Below are 18,237 nucleotides of genomic sequence, written 5' to 3'. Positions count from 1 at the left end.
AGTAGACTGCCTCAGGAGTAGGCTAAATAAACCAAGACAGGGTACAGTGCCAGGAACCAGCATAAAGGAGACCTGTTTGCCTTCCGTGTGACCTTAGCCGAGTCAGCAAGTTCTCCTTCCCAAACTACCAGTGTACAAAAACGAAACCAGAGACTAACTTCCCTTTATTTCCAGAGGAATCTTAAAAGGTGGGATTATTAATGAACTTTTTTTTAAAATTGTGCAATTAACTTGGGTCCAATACCTTACCAGGTACTGGGAATTTTTGACCCACCCTCCTTTTCAGGGAAACCAGGCTGGTAGCAGAAAGAACAGTTAAGATAGAAGTAAGGACACCTGAGCTCCAGACCAGGTGTGGCATATTCCAGTGCCCCCAGGTGAACACCAAACTGAGTCAAGGGAGCACCAGAACCTCAAGCAGTTCTTCATGGTTCAATGGACCAAGTTCATGCGCTGCCTCAATTTTCAATCCGTATCTCCATAAACTGACCCTGGGTTAGGGGGCTGTATTTTGAACTTCTCAAAGAACACTTGCCTCTGCCTTCCTTGGGTTGTTTCCTTTACATGGCACAAACTCTGCTTGTACTTTTGCTCTTAAGAAAGGACTGAAATATCCCTCTACTTCTTTTGCTCCAATTCTGAATAAAGCATGTTTTGTCACAAAGCCTCCTCTGATATCCTACATTTATTCTCCTTTTGCTTTGCCTTTCTTCACCATTTACCCAGAATGGTCTGTAATGTACTCCAAAGGCTGACTTGTACCCTCCTGTGCTTCCATTCCCTCACATGCCCCATCCCTCATCTGTGGCTTTGCCTGTCTCCTACTTCTCTAGCTCTTATTTTTCTGCTGGTCTCCAGATCCTCCTCCTGCCCAGCTTCCAAAACTCTCCAGGGGTACATTTTACTGACACTTTTTAAAGTCTAAAAGAGTATTAATTAATTTTCCTTCTGTTCCCCCTAAACTACGTTTCCTCCAGACATCCCAATCTTTGCCCACCACTAAGCCACTCCATTTAGAAAATGTGGAGTCCATCTAATTCCTCCATCTCAAGGTAATTAGCAGCTCTTCTCAAGTCTATTAATGTATCTTCCTCGTTAACCGTCAGTGGTATCACCCTAGCTGAGGGCCTCATTACACCACAGGTGAACTCTTGAAATGGGTCTAAGTGGTAGCTGTGCTTTTGAGTTCCTTCTGCAAGCTACTGACCATTTAGCTTGTAAAACTCTTTGGCAAACAGCACCTCAGAATCTCAACTGCTCCTGTTGGAATCTTGAAGATCGATTCGTATAGTCAACAAACTGGGTACAGCAAATAGGTTGAGAGTTTTTTACCAGGTTGTAAGGAGAATGGTCCCTTCTTCCCACCCTTCTGGAGCACACAATAGTACAGGTCTACACCAGCGGTACTCAATCAGGGGCAATTTTGCCTTTGGTTGTCACAACTCCGGGGTGCTAAACATCCTACAGTGCACAGGACAGCCTCCCACAATTGAGATTTGGCCTCAAATGTCAACAGTGCCAAAGCTAAGAAACCCTGGTCTAGCACTTAGGAAGAAAGGAATCAAGACAAATGGGAAATGTAATCATTGGGGAAAAGCGACATCAGAGAAATGACATCTCTACAAAATGCCTCGAAAGATTCAAGACTCGGTAGCTTTCAGGACCCAACGGCCTGCAAAAGATATCTTACAGCTGTGTCTCTCCGACTCCATGCAAACTGATTGCTCCGTCAAAGAAGCTTCTAGACCAGCCCCTAGCCCCCTTCTCACCAGCTGCCACTCCCAGCCCTCCTTACAGAAACTGAGGCCGGCTCGGCTAGAGGCCTGGAGAGAGGTCGGGGTCGGGGCCGGCCCGCGGTGAGGGGTCTGAGAGAGACCCGGCGGAGGGAGGGAAGCGCGGGCCCGGGACGTGGACCGGGCGCCCCAGTCCCGTCAGGGGAAGACCCCGCTGCCGGGGCCAAGGTCATTCGGGGCCCCCAAGACGCCCGCTGCGAGCGCACTTACCAGCGCGCAGCCGCGCAGCAGCCGAACCGTGGCTCCCTCCATCTGCGCCCCAGGACAAGCTCCGTCAAGAATCCCGGGAAGCGGCTCTGGCGAGCCCCCGGGCCGCACACCAATGCCTGGGGGCGAGTGGAGCCAGAGCCCCGCCCACAAACTCCCTTGTCCCGCCCCCTAGCCCTTACGGAAAGCCGAGATAGACAAACAGCTCCCTCTCCGCTTTCGCCCTGCTCACGCGAGAGTTAGGAAAGGCCGTGGGGCGGTAAGGGAACAGGAGACACAACAAACATGGCGGCGGTGACGAAGACGGCGGGGGCGACGGCGACAGCAGCGGCGTTGAACAAGGCGGTAGGGGTTACTCGGTGCGCCTGTCAGGAGGTAAGTAGCTGGTTACCGGCTCGGACGGCGGTGACACGGCTCAGGAGAGCGGTTAAGGAGGAGAGCGGTTAAGAAGGAGCGGCGGGAGGAGAGAGCAGGGTGTTCGCGAGAGGCTGACTCCGCCCTGAACTCAGCCTCAGGGAAGGGGCGGGCGTGGTCGGTTGGTCGGCGGGGGTCACGATCCAGGACCTTCCTGGCCCGAGCGCGGAGGGTGCGGTGTCTAGCCGCGGGAGCCCCGAGGAAGCGAGCGGTCCCTGCGGTGGCGTCGCCGTCTGGTAGGGGCTTGGCGGCTCCTGGGTAGGGAGCTGTCTCGCTCTGACAGGTGGTCGTGGTGGTGGTGGGGCGCCCCGAGGTTTGCGTCTTCACCGGGTCCTGGGGCCAGGGAATCAGCCGAGGTGCGGGTCTCCTAGGTGTTCCGAATCCTGGTGAGGATGCTGCCCCGACGCCAGTTCCGGGCTGCTCGTTGGGAGGACTTTTTAAAGCCTCCGTCTTTTATCTGACGGTGGTCCTTCCTAGATCCGTTTCTACTGCTTGTGCACTCTAATTTTGGGGAGATGTGAGGTTTGGGGAGGATTTTTCAGCGAAGAACTGTTGAAGTTCGTGAAGGATTTGTCTTTTAATAAACTGTCCAGCGTGCGAGTAGTCAAGCCATGCATCTAGTAAGTGCTGGGTAAATTGAATCTAAATAGAAGTTAAACCGGTTCCAGCTGCCACTAACCACGTGGCCCATTTAGTGTCCCCTTAGTGTGCTGTTTAGGCACGAAGAGGAGTGACAAGTGGGAGAAGTAAAGCCGTTTTAAATTGTGAGCTCTACAGAACTTCAGTTTGGAAGAAACACAACTTCCTTAGAACAACTTTTTAAACGTCTGGACTAACAATTTTACAAATCCCGTTTAATTTTGATTTATGTTGTGCATTCAACACAGCTACAGGTTAATACAAGTTTGGGAGTTTGTTGCAGCGAATTGAGACGTTTTGTGTTTTTTACCCCCAGGGGTCCCAAGTGTTTCCCAAGAAAACCCTAAGTGTTTTGAGTTGCGATAGAGAGGATAATAAAGATGGGAATCAGATGTGCTGTTATTGGGCGTGCCTGGTGGGTTTTCTTTTCTAAACCTTTTCTCACAAATGTTTCCGTGGGGCTAGGCTAGTACCTTGTTTTTATGCGATTGTAACTGTTCAGCAGTACTAAGCCTGAGCTCCTGAGCCTTTTAGAAGTGTACTACGAACAAATGAAGTTAATAACTTAATTTGGAAAGACAGTAACGTTTTTGCCAAAAAATGAAATCCACCAGTGGAAAAAAAAACGATAGTCGCACTGATGCATGTTACTCTTTGGTGATTACTTGGAGCTTTTGCTGAAGTGAACCTGCTGCTTTGTTGTTTGTCTCTTAGCTTAGTTTTCTTTTCTGGTAGTGGTAAAATTGGCACAAGTTATTTTGTTAGCTTATTAAACCCGTACATCCTAATTTTTTGTTACAAAGGTTTTGATTTGTGGTGTATTTTTCTTTGCAGACCTCTGTATGGCTTTTCAATTTTAGTTGAAATTCCCTCCATGGCCTTTTGGAGTCCTTTGGTGTATCTCCAGAGTAAATTTCGATTACTCTACATTTCATCCATGTTGGAGTGGCAAGAAAAAGGAGGAACTGATTTGGGGTGAAAAGGTTAGATTGTGTAACTCCTCTTTTTTATTTTTCCCAGCTTGTATTTATTTAAGTTTTACTTTTATATTATGTTTTCTGATTTTTCAGCACCTCATAATGTCCCTTTTCGCCTTCAGAGAATTGTTTTTTTGATGGTTATGTAATCAGAGGAAATGTGTTCTAATTCTTTTTGAAGTCCATGTTATTCTCTGTACAAACGAAACCTCATTTGTTAGACTTCTCCATTGATACGTATTCTATGGCAGAGTAAATCTTTCAGTGACCATAATTATTAAGCTATAATAGTAAACACATTCAGGGGCTTCCCTGGTGGCGCATGGTTGAGAGTCCGCCTGCCGATGCAGGGGACACGGGTTCGTGCCCCGGTCCGGGAAGATCCCACATGCGGTGGAGCGGCTGGGCCCGTGAGCCATGGCCGCTGAGCCTGCGCATCCGGAACCTGTGCTCCGCAACGGGAGAGGCCACAACACTGAGAGTCCCGCGTACTGCAAAAAAAAAAAAAGTAAACACATTCAATAGAACTGCAGTCACTTAATGTGTGTAGGCCTGCCTAAACCCCAAATTAAGTTACTGTATAAGGAAGTTAATTGTTAGTTACCTTATGTTTAATAACCCTACCAGAAATGGTAGATGGATAAAATAGATCCTACTATTGCCTAATCACGTTCTTCTCAAAATCTAGAGTTTGGGAGGAGTGTAGGTTAAAGAGCCCTTTCTGGTTCTTATATCACCTCTATTTCATAGTTGTGGTTGTCTTCTAATTTGCATCATGATGCCTCTGTTTTACATTGTTTGCTCCTGCTTAAGAGGAGTTGGTTGTGTGTGTATTGATGGACAACTTGCCTTTTATGAGACTGAAGATCAGAGGACTTGAATATCAGAACCCAAGGAAGGTCAAGAATAGTTTGTTACCTGCTTAAAGATAAAGAAGTTTTTGTATTCTTTGTTCTTTGGGGATATCAAAGCTTATTTCTCAAATGCTTCTTTCTTCGCTAGCATGGGTAGTCTCTGGTTGTTTTCTAAGAACCTTATTTGTGAGTTTTGAATGGATGGTTTGGGAGAGCTATTGGCATAAAAATAATTTAGGTGCATTCTAGCCAGTTTCTTTATAGACATGTATCTATACCCCATGGAATACCATACCAACTTAACTTTAATCAGAGGGATCACAGGGAGGACTCAGAAATTTTGCTGTATCATAAGAAATGATAATCATAAAGTATGGGAATGAGAGCATTATAGTTTGCTGATTCCTAACGTAGATTTTTATGTTACATTCATAAAGGGTTTAAAATTTATCACTGTCTTAGATGTATCTCTAGATACCAGTTAATTTATGGAGTTCTTAGATTAAACATTTGGTCCTAAGACTGATGATTACTTTATTAAAGACAGGAAGATGGTTTGGATACAAAACTTTTTTTTTTGATATCAAGAAGTCTTCTGTAGTTTCAGAATTATTCTTTTTCTATTTATTGTGCTTAGAAATACTGACTTGAGATGGAGAAAGCTGGGGTTTGAACCATAGTGTCCCTCCGGATTTAGGCATCTTTCATGCATACTCATCTCTTCTGCAGACTTGAGCTCTGCAAGGGCCTATAATGCTGCATGGCGGGGAGGTGATGTAGGTCAAGTGGGCACAAAAATGCTTAGGGATGGAAAGACAAATTTTAAATCATTGCAGAATGTCTACAACTATAAACCATATCAGTATATTTAAAATTCTTAAGAACAGAGTTTCTCTCAAGTTTACAATGTATCTTCCCTTTTTTCATTGGCATCCTTTATTGTTGTTTTTTTTAAGTCCATCATGCATTTTGATTGAAAATCGGCATGCAATTTTTGGCGGGGAACACAGTGAAACTTATAATGTGACAATGTGATAATAGCCAAGACTGTCAAAATATGCCAGTCGTTCTCTGTGATTAGGCTTATTTGAGTTCTTAAAACTTGAGATGCATGTATAAAAATATCATTTTCTTCTTAATGGCAGTCCTGTGCCTTTTTTTTCTGCATTATCACATGTACCTTAGCAGTGTTATGCTTTCTAATCAGGATTTGGTAAGATTGATCTTGCTTATTGAAGCCTATCAAAGTATGTTCAGATATTTTCCAGTGGCAACATCAGTTTTCATGTGAACTGATTGGCAAGAGGTGATGCAAAGTTGCAATGAAATACCAGGATTTCTTTCTAAATTATAGGTTTTATAATTAGAACACAGACAATCTGTAGGGCCTTACAGCTTTTACAATTTAGAAAACAACTTCCCACATCTTATTCTTTTCTTTTTTGGGGGGCGGGGGAGAGGTATCTCCCTGTCCTTACACCTTTTATTACTTTTTTCCTTTTTATATTGTGGGGTCTTTACCTGCTGCTGTACTGTGTTGAATAGCTGTAGTGATGCAAGCATCCTTGCCTTTTTGATTCTAAAGGGAATGCATCTAAATTTTCTCCATTGTGATGTAGATTTTTGGAAGCTAGCCTTTAGCAGCTTGAGAAAGTGAAAACAGTTCTAAGTTGGAGTAAATTGCTCTGTTGTTTCCTTGCACCCGGTGTTGCCTTTGATACTCAATATCTGATTGTTTTTCTTATGTGGATGGGCTGCTCTTCCTCACTAGAAAGTTTCATATTATTCTCTTTGACCTTGAGATTTTAAAATTTCACAATAATGTGTCTAAGTGTTATTTATTGTTATTTAATCTATTTTGCACTCTATGAACCCTTTCAGATTGAATTGAAAGGAATCTTTAATTCTGGAAATTTCTTGATCATTTTTTTAAAAAGCATTTCTCTTCTTTATTTTCTCTGTCTTTTCGGAACTCATTCTTCATCTTTATCTGCTATATTTCTTACCTTTTTATGTATACTTTTACATTGCTCCCCATCCCTATATGTTTTGAGGTATGGGTTTTCTTTTTCAGTTTTGTTGAGATATAATCTTATTATAGATTATTTTTTAATTTTATCCCCCTCCCCCCGCCGGTACGCGGGCCTCTCACTGTTGTGGCCTCTCCCGTTGCGGATCACAGGCTCCAGACGCGCTGGCTCAGCGGCCATGGCTCACGGACCCAGCCGCTTCGCGGCATGTGGGATCTTCCCGGACCGGGGCACAAATCTTATTCTTGGTAATCTTTTTCATTGGAGCCGACTGGCCCACTTTTTTCCTCCCTAACCAGAGGGCAAATTTTAAAGGACAGATAATCGGCAGAATCAAGTATAGTCATAAAACGAATACTAATCAGTGTTTAGGAAACAGGAGCAGTTCAAGTCAGCTAGGTAAGATGGGAAAAGAAGCAACTGAAACAAACTTGTTCAGAAACCAGCAGTAATCCTTAAGATTGAGAAAGCAGAGCCAGACTAAAGCAAGTGATTTAAAGAGGTGGCCTAAAAGAGTAAAATAAGAAGAGTTGGGGAAATTGTACATTGATTTGGGAAATTGCAAATTGCGATATGTGAATAATTGAGACTAAGGTGGACCATACCATGTTTGTTTCATTGTAACTAAAAGAGATATATACAATGGTAACATAAGACACTTGGAATCTGGGACAGTGAGGAATTTCTTAATCCAAGGTATAACCATTTTTGGCTGCAGAAATAGCTGCTGTCGTCTGAAAACATGCCATAAACTACACATCTTGCGAGATACTTTACACGTATCTGTAAAACTTAAAACAGCACTGCAAATTGGTATTATTAGCTCATTTTACAAAGTAGGAAACTAAGGCTAGAGAAGACCCTGTTCAGAGTCTTTAAGCTAGTAAGTTTGACCTAATAACATAATATTCTGTTGATGCAGAGGACAGATTTTCAGTAGCTTCAACTTTCTAGAAAACAGTGAAAAGAGATAGTAATAATAATAAACCCCTAGGCATCTTCTAAGAAGGGAGGAAAGGAACTATTCATACGTGTTGCATCAAGAAAAATGAGAATTTGGTCACCTGCAGGTTCTTATTTGGCTAAATGTGTTCAGAGTAAAGAACAAATTAAATATAAGAAGAGAGGAAGACAAGAAATACAGAAGTAAAATATATCAGTCTGGGGCCAGTAAACAAGGGAAACCAAAACTAGCCCTGTGTTCCTTATTAGTTCCTAATTAGTTCCTATTAGTTCCTAATAAGGAACTGATCGTTACACAGTTCAATGATCTATAGTAGCAACACAGCCAAGGTAGTCTGACAATAAGGAAAAAAAAAAATAAAAATATCACTGATGCTGATGTACAGAGAATAAGCCTCATGTCAGATTTTGTAGTCATAAACTAAACTGGTCCTCACATAGGTTTATAGCCCAAATTCGCAAATCAAATAACCAAAAAGTTTTCTAGTAAGAACAAGCTGAGGAAGTCTAGCACCTAGGAGACAACAATTATAAAATTATAAAATCTCAAGAACAGAGAATCCAGAAGTAGAATCACATATATAATCACCTGATTAGAAAGGTGATAAAAGAGTCTAGTGGAGAAAGACTGGTCTATTAAATGCATGTTGTTAGGACAGTTGGATGTCTCATTGGGGAAAAAATATATTTTGATTCTTACTTCACCATACACAAAGCTCAATTCCAGATAAAAATATGAAAGGTCAAAAAAAAAATAAAATTTTTAGAAGAAAATACAGGAGAACATCTGCGTGTAAAATATAGGCAAGGACACCAACAACTAACTGTAAAGGGTGGTGATGGGGAAATGGGTAAATTGGACTATATTAAGAACGTCTGTTCATCAAAAGTTACCATTAAAATGAAAAGGAGGCAACCACAGAGTGGGAGAAGTCCTTAACATATACATATCTAATAAAGAACCCATATCCAGAATATTTGATGAACTCTTACATATTACTTAGAAAAAGATGGACAACCTAATAGAAAAATGAACGTGAACAGATACTTAACTGGGTATGAAATAGAGGTTATCTAAGTGGGTAATTGAAGTACACAGCTTAATTAATTGTCAAGCCATACAAATTAAAACCAGTGCGATTGGGCTTCCCTGGTGGTGCAGTGGTTGGGAGTCCGCCTGCCGATGCAGGGGACAAGGGTTCGTGCCGCGGAGCGGCTGGGCCCGTGAGCCGTGGCCGCTGAGCCCGCGCGTCCGGAGCCTGTGCTCCGCGGCGGGAGAGGCCACAACAGTGAGAGGCCCGCATACCGCAAAAACAAAAACAAAAACAAAAACAAAAACAAAAAAAAACCAGTGCGATACCACTGTACACCCACCAGGGTGGCTAAAATGAAAAAGGCAAAAAAATACCTGAGTGTTGGTGAGGACGTGTAGCAACAAAACTCTTGTCCCCCACTGGTGGGAGTGTAAATTGGTACAGTCACTTTGAAAAACTATTTGGCATTATCTAAAGCTGAATATATGCAAACCTGGTGGCCCAGCAATTTCAGAAGTCAGGGTTATGGAGCCCTTGCTGGTGCACGGGGGGGATTAGTACTGGAAGGGTGCACAGGGGGGCTCCTGGGATGCTGGTAGCCTTCTGTTTCTTGACATTGGTGCTGATTTTAGGGATGTGTTCATTTTGTGATGATTCATCGAGCTCTACCTTTAGGATTGATGTGCTTTTCTGTGTGTATGTTATGCTTTGAGAAAAGATTAAGCATATATACAGAGAAGTGACTAATCTTTAGCTTTAAATGCCTGCTACTGGCTATTAAAGATGAGAACTTGGGCTTCCCTGGTGGCGCAGTGGTTGAGAGTCCGCCTGCCGATGCAGGGGACACGGGTTCTTGCCCCAGTCCGGGAAGATCCCACATGCTGCGAAGCGGCTGGGCCCGTGAGCCATGGCCGCTGGGCCTGCGCGTCCGGAGCCTGTGCTCCGCAACAGGAAAGGCCACAACAGTGAGAGGCCCGCATACCACAAAAAAAAAAAAAAAAAAGATGAGAACTTTTTTAGACAGTAAATTACTCATTAAATAGTTGGGTTTAGGGAAGGTAATTTTTAGCATATGGCATATTTAAGAAGACCATATACATTTACATAAATATATTTTTATTGGAAGAAAAAGACCTGTTGTCTCCTAGGTGCTAGACTTCCTCAGCTTGTTCTTACTAGAAAACTTTTTGGTTATTTGATTTGCGAATTTGGGCTATAAACCTATGTGAGGACCAGTTTAGCTTATGACTACAAAATCTGACATGAGGCTTATTCTCTGTACATCAGCATCAGTGATATTTTTGTTAAATTTTTTTTTTTCCTTATTGTCAGAATGAGTTGGATGATGGGTGGTGGCAGAGGTAGTGATTTGGATTTCTAGGGCAGCGGTCAGGAAACTGTAGCCCATAGGCCAAACCTGGCTCTGTTCCTGTTTTTGTAAAGCTTTATTGGAACACGGTCACACTTATTCCTTTACATATTGTCTGTGGCTGCTTTTAACTATAATGACAGTTGAGTGGTTGCAGCTGAGACCGCATGACCTGCAAAGGCTAAAATATTTACTGTGTGGTCTTTTACAGAAAGTTTGCCACCCCCTGTTGTAGATCACCTACTTCTAGAGTACTCATTCATGTGAACCCTATGTTTTAAGAGCATTTGCTGTCCGATATGATAGTCACTAGCCACGTGTAGCTATTTCACTTTTAAATTAATAAAATAAGAAACTCAAGTCATTTGTATTAGCGACATTTAAGCCCTCAGTAGCTACATGTGGCTGGTAGCGACCGGATTGGACACGCAGGTATGCTCCATGTCCATCATCCACAAATGCTCTGCCACGGCCCCAATTGAGCCACTTGGTTTCTCTGCTGTCTCATTCATTGATAATCCCTGCTGATATGCCTGTTTCTTTCTTCTGAATTTTCTCTTTTTTCCTCTCTTTGTAATTTCTTTCTATCCTCTAAAAACTAAGTTTGAATCCCAGTTTATTTAAATATTAAATATATTAATTGTTCACCATTTTGTGTTTCTTTAGTTCATCAGGAAGATTATAAGATACTTAAAGGTGGGGACTGTGTTCTCTGTGGCTTTGTAGTGCCTGGCACATAATAATCTTTGTCACTGTTGTTGTTTTAATACGTACTGTATCTCCCTAAATAACGTAAAATTATTTCATTTTTTCCCCCGTAGGTATAACGAACTGTAAACCAAAAAAAAAAAAAAATTAAAAAAAATAAAAAGCAAAGATGGGTGAAAAGAAACCAGAGCCTTTGGACTTTGTGAAAGATTTCCAGGAATACCTGACTCAGCAGACCCATCATGTCAACATGATTTCTGGATCAGTTAGTGGGGACAAAGAAGCAGAGGCTCTTCAGGGAGGTAGACTTATCTTAATACTATTAAATAATTCACTTTTTACAAATATATTAGTGTTTGTGTGTCATTACCCGTAGTATGAAGCCCACTGCTGTTCACTAATGTGGATCATTCCGTTTTTCCTAGAAAGATAGGGGCAATTTTTTTCCCCTTCTTTAAACATGCCAAGTTTTTGCTGAGGGAAAGTAAAGCTCCAGCAGGGCTTACTGTGGCCCAGAGATGCATTATGGTCTTGTGGGAAGGTTAGGGGTTCTAAATTCCCTTCCCATTCTCCCGGTTCTGCTAACTAACAGCAGACACAAGGAACCAAAAGGGGGTCCAGCTTCATTACACAAGGGGTTTGGCCATTAGGAAATCGGGGTTAGACCTGAGACAAAATAGGGGTTTCTGTTTCTTCTCTTAAAAATGAAGAGAAGGCCAACCATGTATACCCACCTAGGAGGAGAAATCAGAGTAGAGAAAGCAGTGACCTACTTGAGCCTATTCTACCTGACCTACAGACAGACTGTCTGGTTTGCTTACTACACGAAGACTGGAATCTATTTGTGAACTTAGCTCAGGAGGTAGCAAACTACAGGCAGTGGGCCCCATCTGGACTGCTGTTTTTACACGACCTGCAAGCTAAGAGTGGTTTCTACATTTTTAAATTGTTGGGGTGTGGGGGAAACAAAAGAAAAATAATGTCATGATGTGAAAATTAGATGAAATTCCAACTTTAGCATCCATAAATAAAGTCTTATTGAAACATTGCCATGCTTGCTTACCTGTTTTCTATAGCTGTTTTTGAGTTACAACAGCAGGGTTGAGTAGCTGGGATAGAGATCATGTGGCCCACAAAGCCTAAAGTATTTGCTATCTGACGTTTATAGGAAAAATTTGCTAACCCTTGACCTAGGTGGTCTAGGGCCTTGTAATCCAGGGACCAGCAACAGCAGAGACCGGGCATCACCTGGGAGCTTGTGAGAGGTGCAAAACGTCAGGTGCCACCCCAAATCTCCTGAATCAGAAGCTGTATTTTAATACAATCCCCAAGTGATTTCGTATACATATTCTGTTTCAGGAGTTACTGGCTTGGGAAAGCAATGGGAGAAGGGGGGACACTGAGCCTTGCTGTCCCTCCAATGCAACGGACCTGCTGGATGTTGGACTTGCACCAACTAGCAAAGTCACTTCTCCTAGTGAAGGAAAGAGGAAACAGAGCAAAGGGCTTGAATTGTCTGCACCTGCACCGCTACCTCCTGCAGATGGAGTAGAAGTGCTTTTCCCGTGAAGCTGTAGGAACAAACATTTCCCTCTTAATACTTTAGTGTACAATTCTTGGACTGAGATCCAAGAGAGCAGGGTTGTGGTCCCCCGTGTGTTGGTTTTCCAGATTATGAGCACTTGCCCCTTCAGTTTCTTTATACAAAGAAGTAGTTTGATTAAAAGCAAACAGCCAAACATCTCTTAACTCCGAAATTCTTACAGATCATAACATTCAGAGGTATCAGATACAATATTGCCCTATATGTGCTTAATTAGAATTTTAAGATCCTAAATGCAACCCAGAATCTAGAACATATGTGTAAGCTGAGTGGAACTGCAAAACTCAACATTAATTGTTTTAGATTAAATAGATTAGGATTTGGGGAGATGATCATGACTGCCCATTGTATTTGTAGAAGTGGCTAGAATCTTAAACGTGTAACTGCCATCACTGTTTACCCCCCTCTGTCTCCTTATCTGTCAAATAAATACCATACCTTGTTACCTTACTCAAAAGTATGTTGAGGACTGATATAATTTATGTGTTAGTAATTTGAACTCCCCCAATAGAATACTGCTTTTGTATAAAGTTAACCTCAGTTCAGAAAGGCTGTGATTTTTGTGAATTTAACTTTTGTGCTAAGCAAACTGTCAATTTATGAAAGATTTTCTACCACTCCACACTAAACTGCTAAGTTGAGTTGATTCTGAGATGCATAATTTCTTTTGCTATATTTGTTTATAGCTGGAACAGATGGTGATCAAAATGGACTTGATCACCCATCTGTTGAAGTTTCCCTGGATGAAAACTCAGGAATGTTAGTAGACGGGTTTGAAAGGACCTTTGATGGGAAGCTCAAGTGTCGGTACTGCAACTATGCCAGCAAAGGCACCGCACGGCTCATTGAACACATTAGAATCCACACAGGTAACGGAGAAGTGGCTGGAGAGGGCATTTCTTTACGGGCAGGTTGATCTATCATATAAATAGTTGTGATAGTTTGAAAATGAAGGTGGATGTAAGGTTTGAATAAATGGAGAAGTGACTCCATTTTTGCACAGCAATAGCAGCATCCAAGGAAGTGAGGCCCCTTGTACAGCTTCCCCTTCCTTAGCCATCTTCCTTCTGAATCTAAATAATCTCAGCATCTGTCTGCTTCTCAGGTTGGGCAGGTTAATGCTGAAGACAGCATGAAGTGATAAAATGTTTTTATCTTTATCCTTACTAAGTACGTTTCCTTTGCAGACCAGGGAAAAGGTTTCTGTACGGTTGCAGGCTATACTGCTAACCCTCAGATGTCACCTTAGCCATCCCTTCTGTGAAAGGGATTCATTCCACTAGTCCGTATAGTATAAAGGTGGTTATATGCAGGTTTATTAATAAATTTTAATAATTTTTTTGCAAATGTGTTATTCTGAAAAGCATTTTATTTTTTGATCAATTTCTAAATCTAATGAATGGACAAAATATGAAATTTTTCATAAATGAGCTACTCTTGCAGTTTCTCCCCATTTTTCTTTTTAAACAGGTGAGAAACCTCATAGATGTCACTTATGTCCATTTGCATCTGCTTATGAGCGTCATCTGGAAGCCCATATGCGTTCCCATACAGGAGAAAAACCATATAAATGTGAATTGTGTTCCTTCCGCTGCAGTGATCGAAGTAACCTGTCGCATCATCGAAGGCGCAAGCATAAAATGGTACCAATTAAAGGTACTAGGTCTTCCTTAAGCAGCAAGAAGATGTGGGGGGTTTTACAGAAGAAAACAAGCAATCTGGGCTATAGCAGACGAGCACTAATCAACTTAAGCCCACCTTCCATGGTGGTTCAGAAGCCAGACTACCTTAATGACTTTACCCATGAAATCCCGAATATCCAGACTGACTCCTATGAAAGTATGGCAAAACCCACACCAGCTGGTGGCCTGCCAAGGGACCCCCAAGAACTCATGGTTGACAACCCTTTAAACCAGCTGTCAACTCTAGCAGGACAGTTGTCCAGTTTGCCACCTGAAAACCAAAACCCCGCATCCCCTGATGTAGTTCCCTGCCCTGATGAGAAGCCTTTCATGATGCAGCAGCCCTCTGCTCAAGCAGTAGTTTCTGCCGTGTCAGCCAGTATTCCTCAGAGCTCCTCTCCCACTAGCCCTGAAGCTCGGCCATCACATAGTCAGAGGAACTATAGTCCGGTGGCAGGTCCGAGCAGTGAACCAAGTGCTCACACGAGTACTCCCAGCATGGGAAACAGTCAGCCAAGCACTCCAGCTCCGACCCTGCCGGTCCAGGACCCTCAGCTTCTACACCACTGCCAGCACTGTGACATGTACTTTGCCGACAATATCCTTTACACTATTCATATGGGATGTCATGGGTATGAAAATCCTTTTCAGTGTAACATATGTGGATGCAAATGTAAAAACAAGTATGATTTTGCCTGTCATTTTGCAAGAGGGCAACATAACCAACACTGATGGGAAACAATCACGTTATGCTTTACTTGGTTTGCCTTTTTGTGTTTTGTAGTTTACTGTTGTTTTCTGCAGGGGAGGGGTAGGGGGTGTCGTCCCTATTAAGGTGTTGCTAATTTAAAGTCTTATACATACAGAGTATAAATTTGACAGTGGAAACAAAAATTTTTTTTTCTTCCATAAAAACCTCATCAGGGTCATTTATGTATTAGAACAGTTGGACACGTTGGTGTCTGTTTTGACATTTGAGAATTGGAGTGCAATGATAATCTTACAAGTGGTCATTTAAATTTCTCACATTTATGGTCCATAAAAACTTCAAGGCTGATAGATACCCTTGATTTCAACATCTACACTGCAGCTAGATGTTATTTCTGCCATAATTTCAAAATGGTAAATTACTTTCTCTTACAAAATCTGTTACAATTTATTTCAATGTTTAGTGGAGGAATTGCCTTGAAAATTGCCATTAATTAAAAACTATTTAGTAAACATAGCTTAGTTGAATCAGTAGTTTAATTTCAACTGATAATAGTAAAGCAATTTCAGTGTAGTAAATCTTTCTTTTTTCCATAAGGGAAAATAAAAAACATTTAATTCTTTTAAAATTAAAGTTATAAAAATAGGTAAAAGTTCTGAAAAGAAATGAAACTTAAGACTTTAAATTGAAAATGGAGTTTAATATTTAAAATACCTGCCTATTCAACTTGTAGTTTAAACACACAGCAATTTTCCATTGGATTCTTTTTATTATACTTGTAATTTATTTTAAAAACTACAGGTAAATATATGAGAACGCTAGAAATATCAGAGGATTATCTATGAAGATGCCTTTTTTCCTTTTAATCTGAACTGTTCATTTAAATCTTCATTCTGATGTTACACGGGAGGTTGATAACGATACTGAGGATCTGTTATTCCTTCTATTCCTTTGATGACCAAAGAGGTACAGTGGAAGTCATCCATCTTTTTCCTAGGAAATGCGGTCCTTCCTGCCAAAATCTGAAGTTTCCTTTTCCTGCCTTCTATCCATTTATTGCCCATAATTTTCAAGAAAAGGTAGGTATAGAAACACATGGGAAAGTGTGATGGTGAAGTGATATTTACAAAAATGAGAACATATGTCCAAAATGAATTCTGGACTCCTCTTCAGAATTGGCCATTTAAGATATTTTCTGTGAATTCAAGTTGTAATGCTTATTTGCAGTTTTACCAGTCTTTAATGTACAGCAAGAAAACTATATAAAACTGTGAATTGAATCATCATTAGTAGAAGAGGATAAAAAAAAGTGTGGAAATAGATATAAAAATGAATTTAAACATGATACTTAATTTGTTTACAGAAATAAAACTTGCTGTATAAATCCGCAGTAATTAGTTTTGACTAGGAGGCTGTTTTTGTGTAATAACTAGCGTATTCTGAGGACAGCTTGGTCAAACAATAAAATATATTGTTACTAACTGTTGGTTTCTGTGTACTTTGCAAAATTTTTATTTTTAATTTGGTTCAAATCTTGAAAGTTACTAATTGGCTTCTTAAGCAAGTATTCTAACTATTAAGCATTATAACTAAGAAGGACTTCTACACTTAATAGTAAGTGAAAGGGTAATGTTGATGGTATAAGTCCACAAAAATCCCCCAGTGCCAAGTTAATGCATCTTCTGCCCTCCCTTCCAAATGCTAGAAAGCCATTAAAATGAGTTCTGTGGTTTAATATCCAATCTAAACGAATCTCCATCGCATTGTTGAAAAAGCAGCATCAAGGAGTTTCTGGAAACAAATCTTGTCAATCTGAGGCTTGTGAATGTAAAGTCTGCAGCCTGTTCTGCTCTGTTGCTTGGAGCGCTCGCTGCTCAGATCACTTTTAGTGCAGCCATTTCCCAATGTGTAGCTTGGCCCTCATATGTATATATTGTCAGAAACAAGTTGCTGTCATTTGGAAGCTTTTGTGGTTGTTTTTTTCTTCTATTTTATTCTTCATATAAAAGCAATACCACAAAATAGAAAATGAAAGTTTTCATTAAACAAAAAAGAACCCTCATGTTAAAACCAGTCTATTAACTGTATATTCTGGGCCAAATAGTGACAAATACATTTTTTTTCTGACAACTAAAGAGAGATGTTTTGAAAGTACATTTTAGTTCAAACAGATTTTTTTTCACAATTGCAAACTAGAATGTATAATTTTAAAATTCCTAGGACTTAAAGAGCACAGTTGTATTCCAAAGGTATCGATGCTTGAAAGCTGTAGTTAATTCTAAATGCACTAAAGTTTTTGAAGCAGATCTACCTTAGAAACTTTTTTAGTATTGTATTTTTAAAAATATTTAGGATTTTATTTAAATTTTTTGTGAGTTAAATTCTGTATTGGAAAGATGTTAGTATCTTCTATTAAGTATTGAATATGTTTCTCCCATTTTATTTTTAATCAAATATTTTATAGAAATGAGTTCAGAAAAGTTTAACATGCACTATTTATAATACTTTGCTGTTAACAGGCAATGTTCTGAAACTAAATTTATTTTTGTTCAGTGAACATAAGTTTAGATTTTTAAAGTTGGTAGATACTTTATCTCCACTAATATTTTTTTAAGAAACTGTGAAGAGATTAACAGGGAGTAATTTTATTTCAGATTTTATGAATATAGTATGTAGCTACAACTTCTTGAAATTCAAGTAAAGGTTAGACTTTTACTTTGAAAAAATTTCACTGGATATTTTCCAGTGCTATTTCATTTTAGAAATAAGTGTTTGCCATTCATCTGCAGAACTGTTTGACAAAGGGAATATTACTAAAAAATGTTCAGAGATAAACCTCATTTAAGTTCTACAAAAATATTTATCAAATGGATGTATTATTTTTTAAAAAATTCCCTGCTAAGGACTTTTCATTAATTAGTCTTAGAGGGTATATGGTTTCTAGAACTTGGTTTTGTTAATATGTACTTTGATGTCAAGAACGTATTTTGTATGTAAAACATAAAACTTGAGTATGGTTGCAAAACACACTATTGTTTAGGGATTCCAGAAAGCAGTTTAATGCTGAAATAACTCTATCTAGTATGTAGTTCATATTGTGAATGAAGCTTTGCTTTTGTAATATATGAATAAAAAATAACTTTTTAATGACCTCGATTTTTCTTTTTTGAAAACTAGGATCCAATTAGTTTTTTAAGTAATTTTCCAGTGTGTAAAATGTTAATTTTTTTTTATTTTATGGCTACCTTGGTTTGG

The 18,237-nt window shown here is 40.3% G+C and overlaps 2 protein-coding genes across 10 annotated transcripts in view; one reads left to right on the top strand and one right to left on the bottom strand.

Annotated features, from left to right (window-relative positions):
- Nucleotides 1-2,123, bottom strand: part of ACADSB (acyl-CoA dehydrogenase short/branched chain) — a 43,349-nt gene extending 41,226 nt beyond the window's left edge. For 4 of the 5 annotated variants that reach the window (XM_027112842.1, XM_027112844.1, XM_027112848.1 and 1 more), the window contains exon 1: nucleotides 2,004-2,122. In XM_027112842.1, the coding sequence (XP_026968643.1) occupies nucleotides 2,004-2,045 (42 nt within the window). In that variant the 5' untranslated portion in view covers nucleotides 2,046-2,122. Of the gene's footprint in view, nucleotides 1-2,003 lie in introns of all 5 variants that reach the window. The other variant, XM_027112847.1, reaches the window with a different exon arrangement.
- A 121-nt stretch (nucleotides 2,124-2,244) lies between these two features.
- IKZF5 (IKAROS family zinc finger 5) lies at nucleotides 2,245-18,133 on the top strand. Of its 5 annotated transcripts, XM_027112850.1 has the most exons (6): nucleotides 2,267-2,375; nucleotides 3,370-3,468; nucleotides 3,888-4,036; nucleotides 11,102-11,290; nucleotides 13,278-13,460; nucleotides 14,062-18,133. In XM_027112850.1, exons 4-6 carry the CDS (start codon nucleotides 11,158-11,160, stop codon nucleotides 15,003-15,005), a joined length of 1,260 nt encoding a protein of 419 aa, XP_026968651.1. In that variant the 5' UTR covers nucleotides 2,267-2,375; nucleotides 3,370-3,468; nucleotides 3,888-4,036; nucleotides 11,102-11,157; the 3' UTR covers nucleotides 15,006-18,133. The 5 variants fall into 5 exon arrangements, with proteins under 5 accessions (XP_026968654.1, XP_026968650.1, XP_026968651.1 ...); XM_027112849.1 differs by lacking the exon at nucleotides 3,370-3,468 and having other exon boundaries at nucleotides 2,246-2,375; XM_027112851.1 differs by lacking the exons at nucleotides 2,267-2,375; nucleotides 3,370-3,468 and adding an exon at nucleotides 2,418-2,650.
- The last annotated feature ends 104 nt before the right edge of the window (nucleotides 18,134-18,237 follow it).

The sequence above is a fragment of the Aethalodelphis obliquidens genome, unplaced genomic scaffold (assembly GCF_003676395.1).
Source record: "Aethalodelphis obliquidens isolate GAN/ISIS:26980383/991018 unplaced genomic scaffold, ASM367639v1 scaffold11, whole genome shotgun sequence".
NCBI classification, from domain to species: domain Eukaryota; kingdom Metazoa; phylum Chordata; class Mammalia; order Artiodactyla; family Delphinidae; genus Aethalodelphis; species Aethalodelphis obliquidens.
This window is presented reverse-complemented; position numbering and strand designations above follow the sequence as displayed.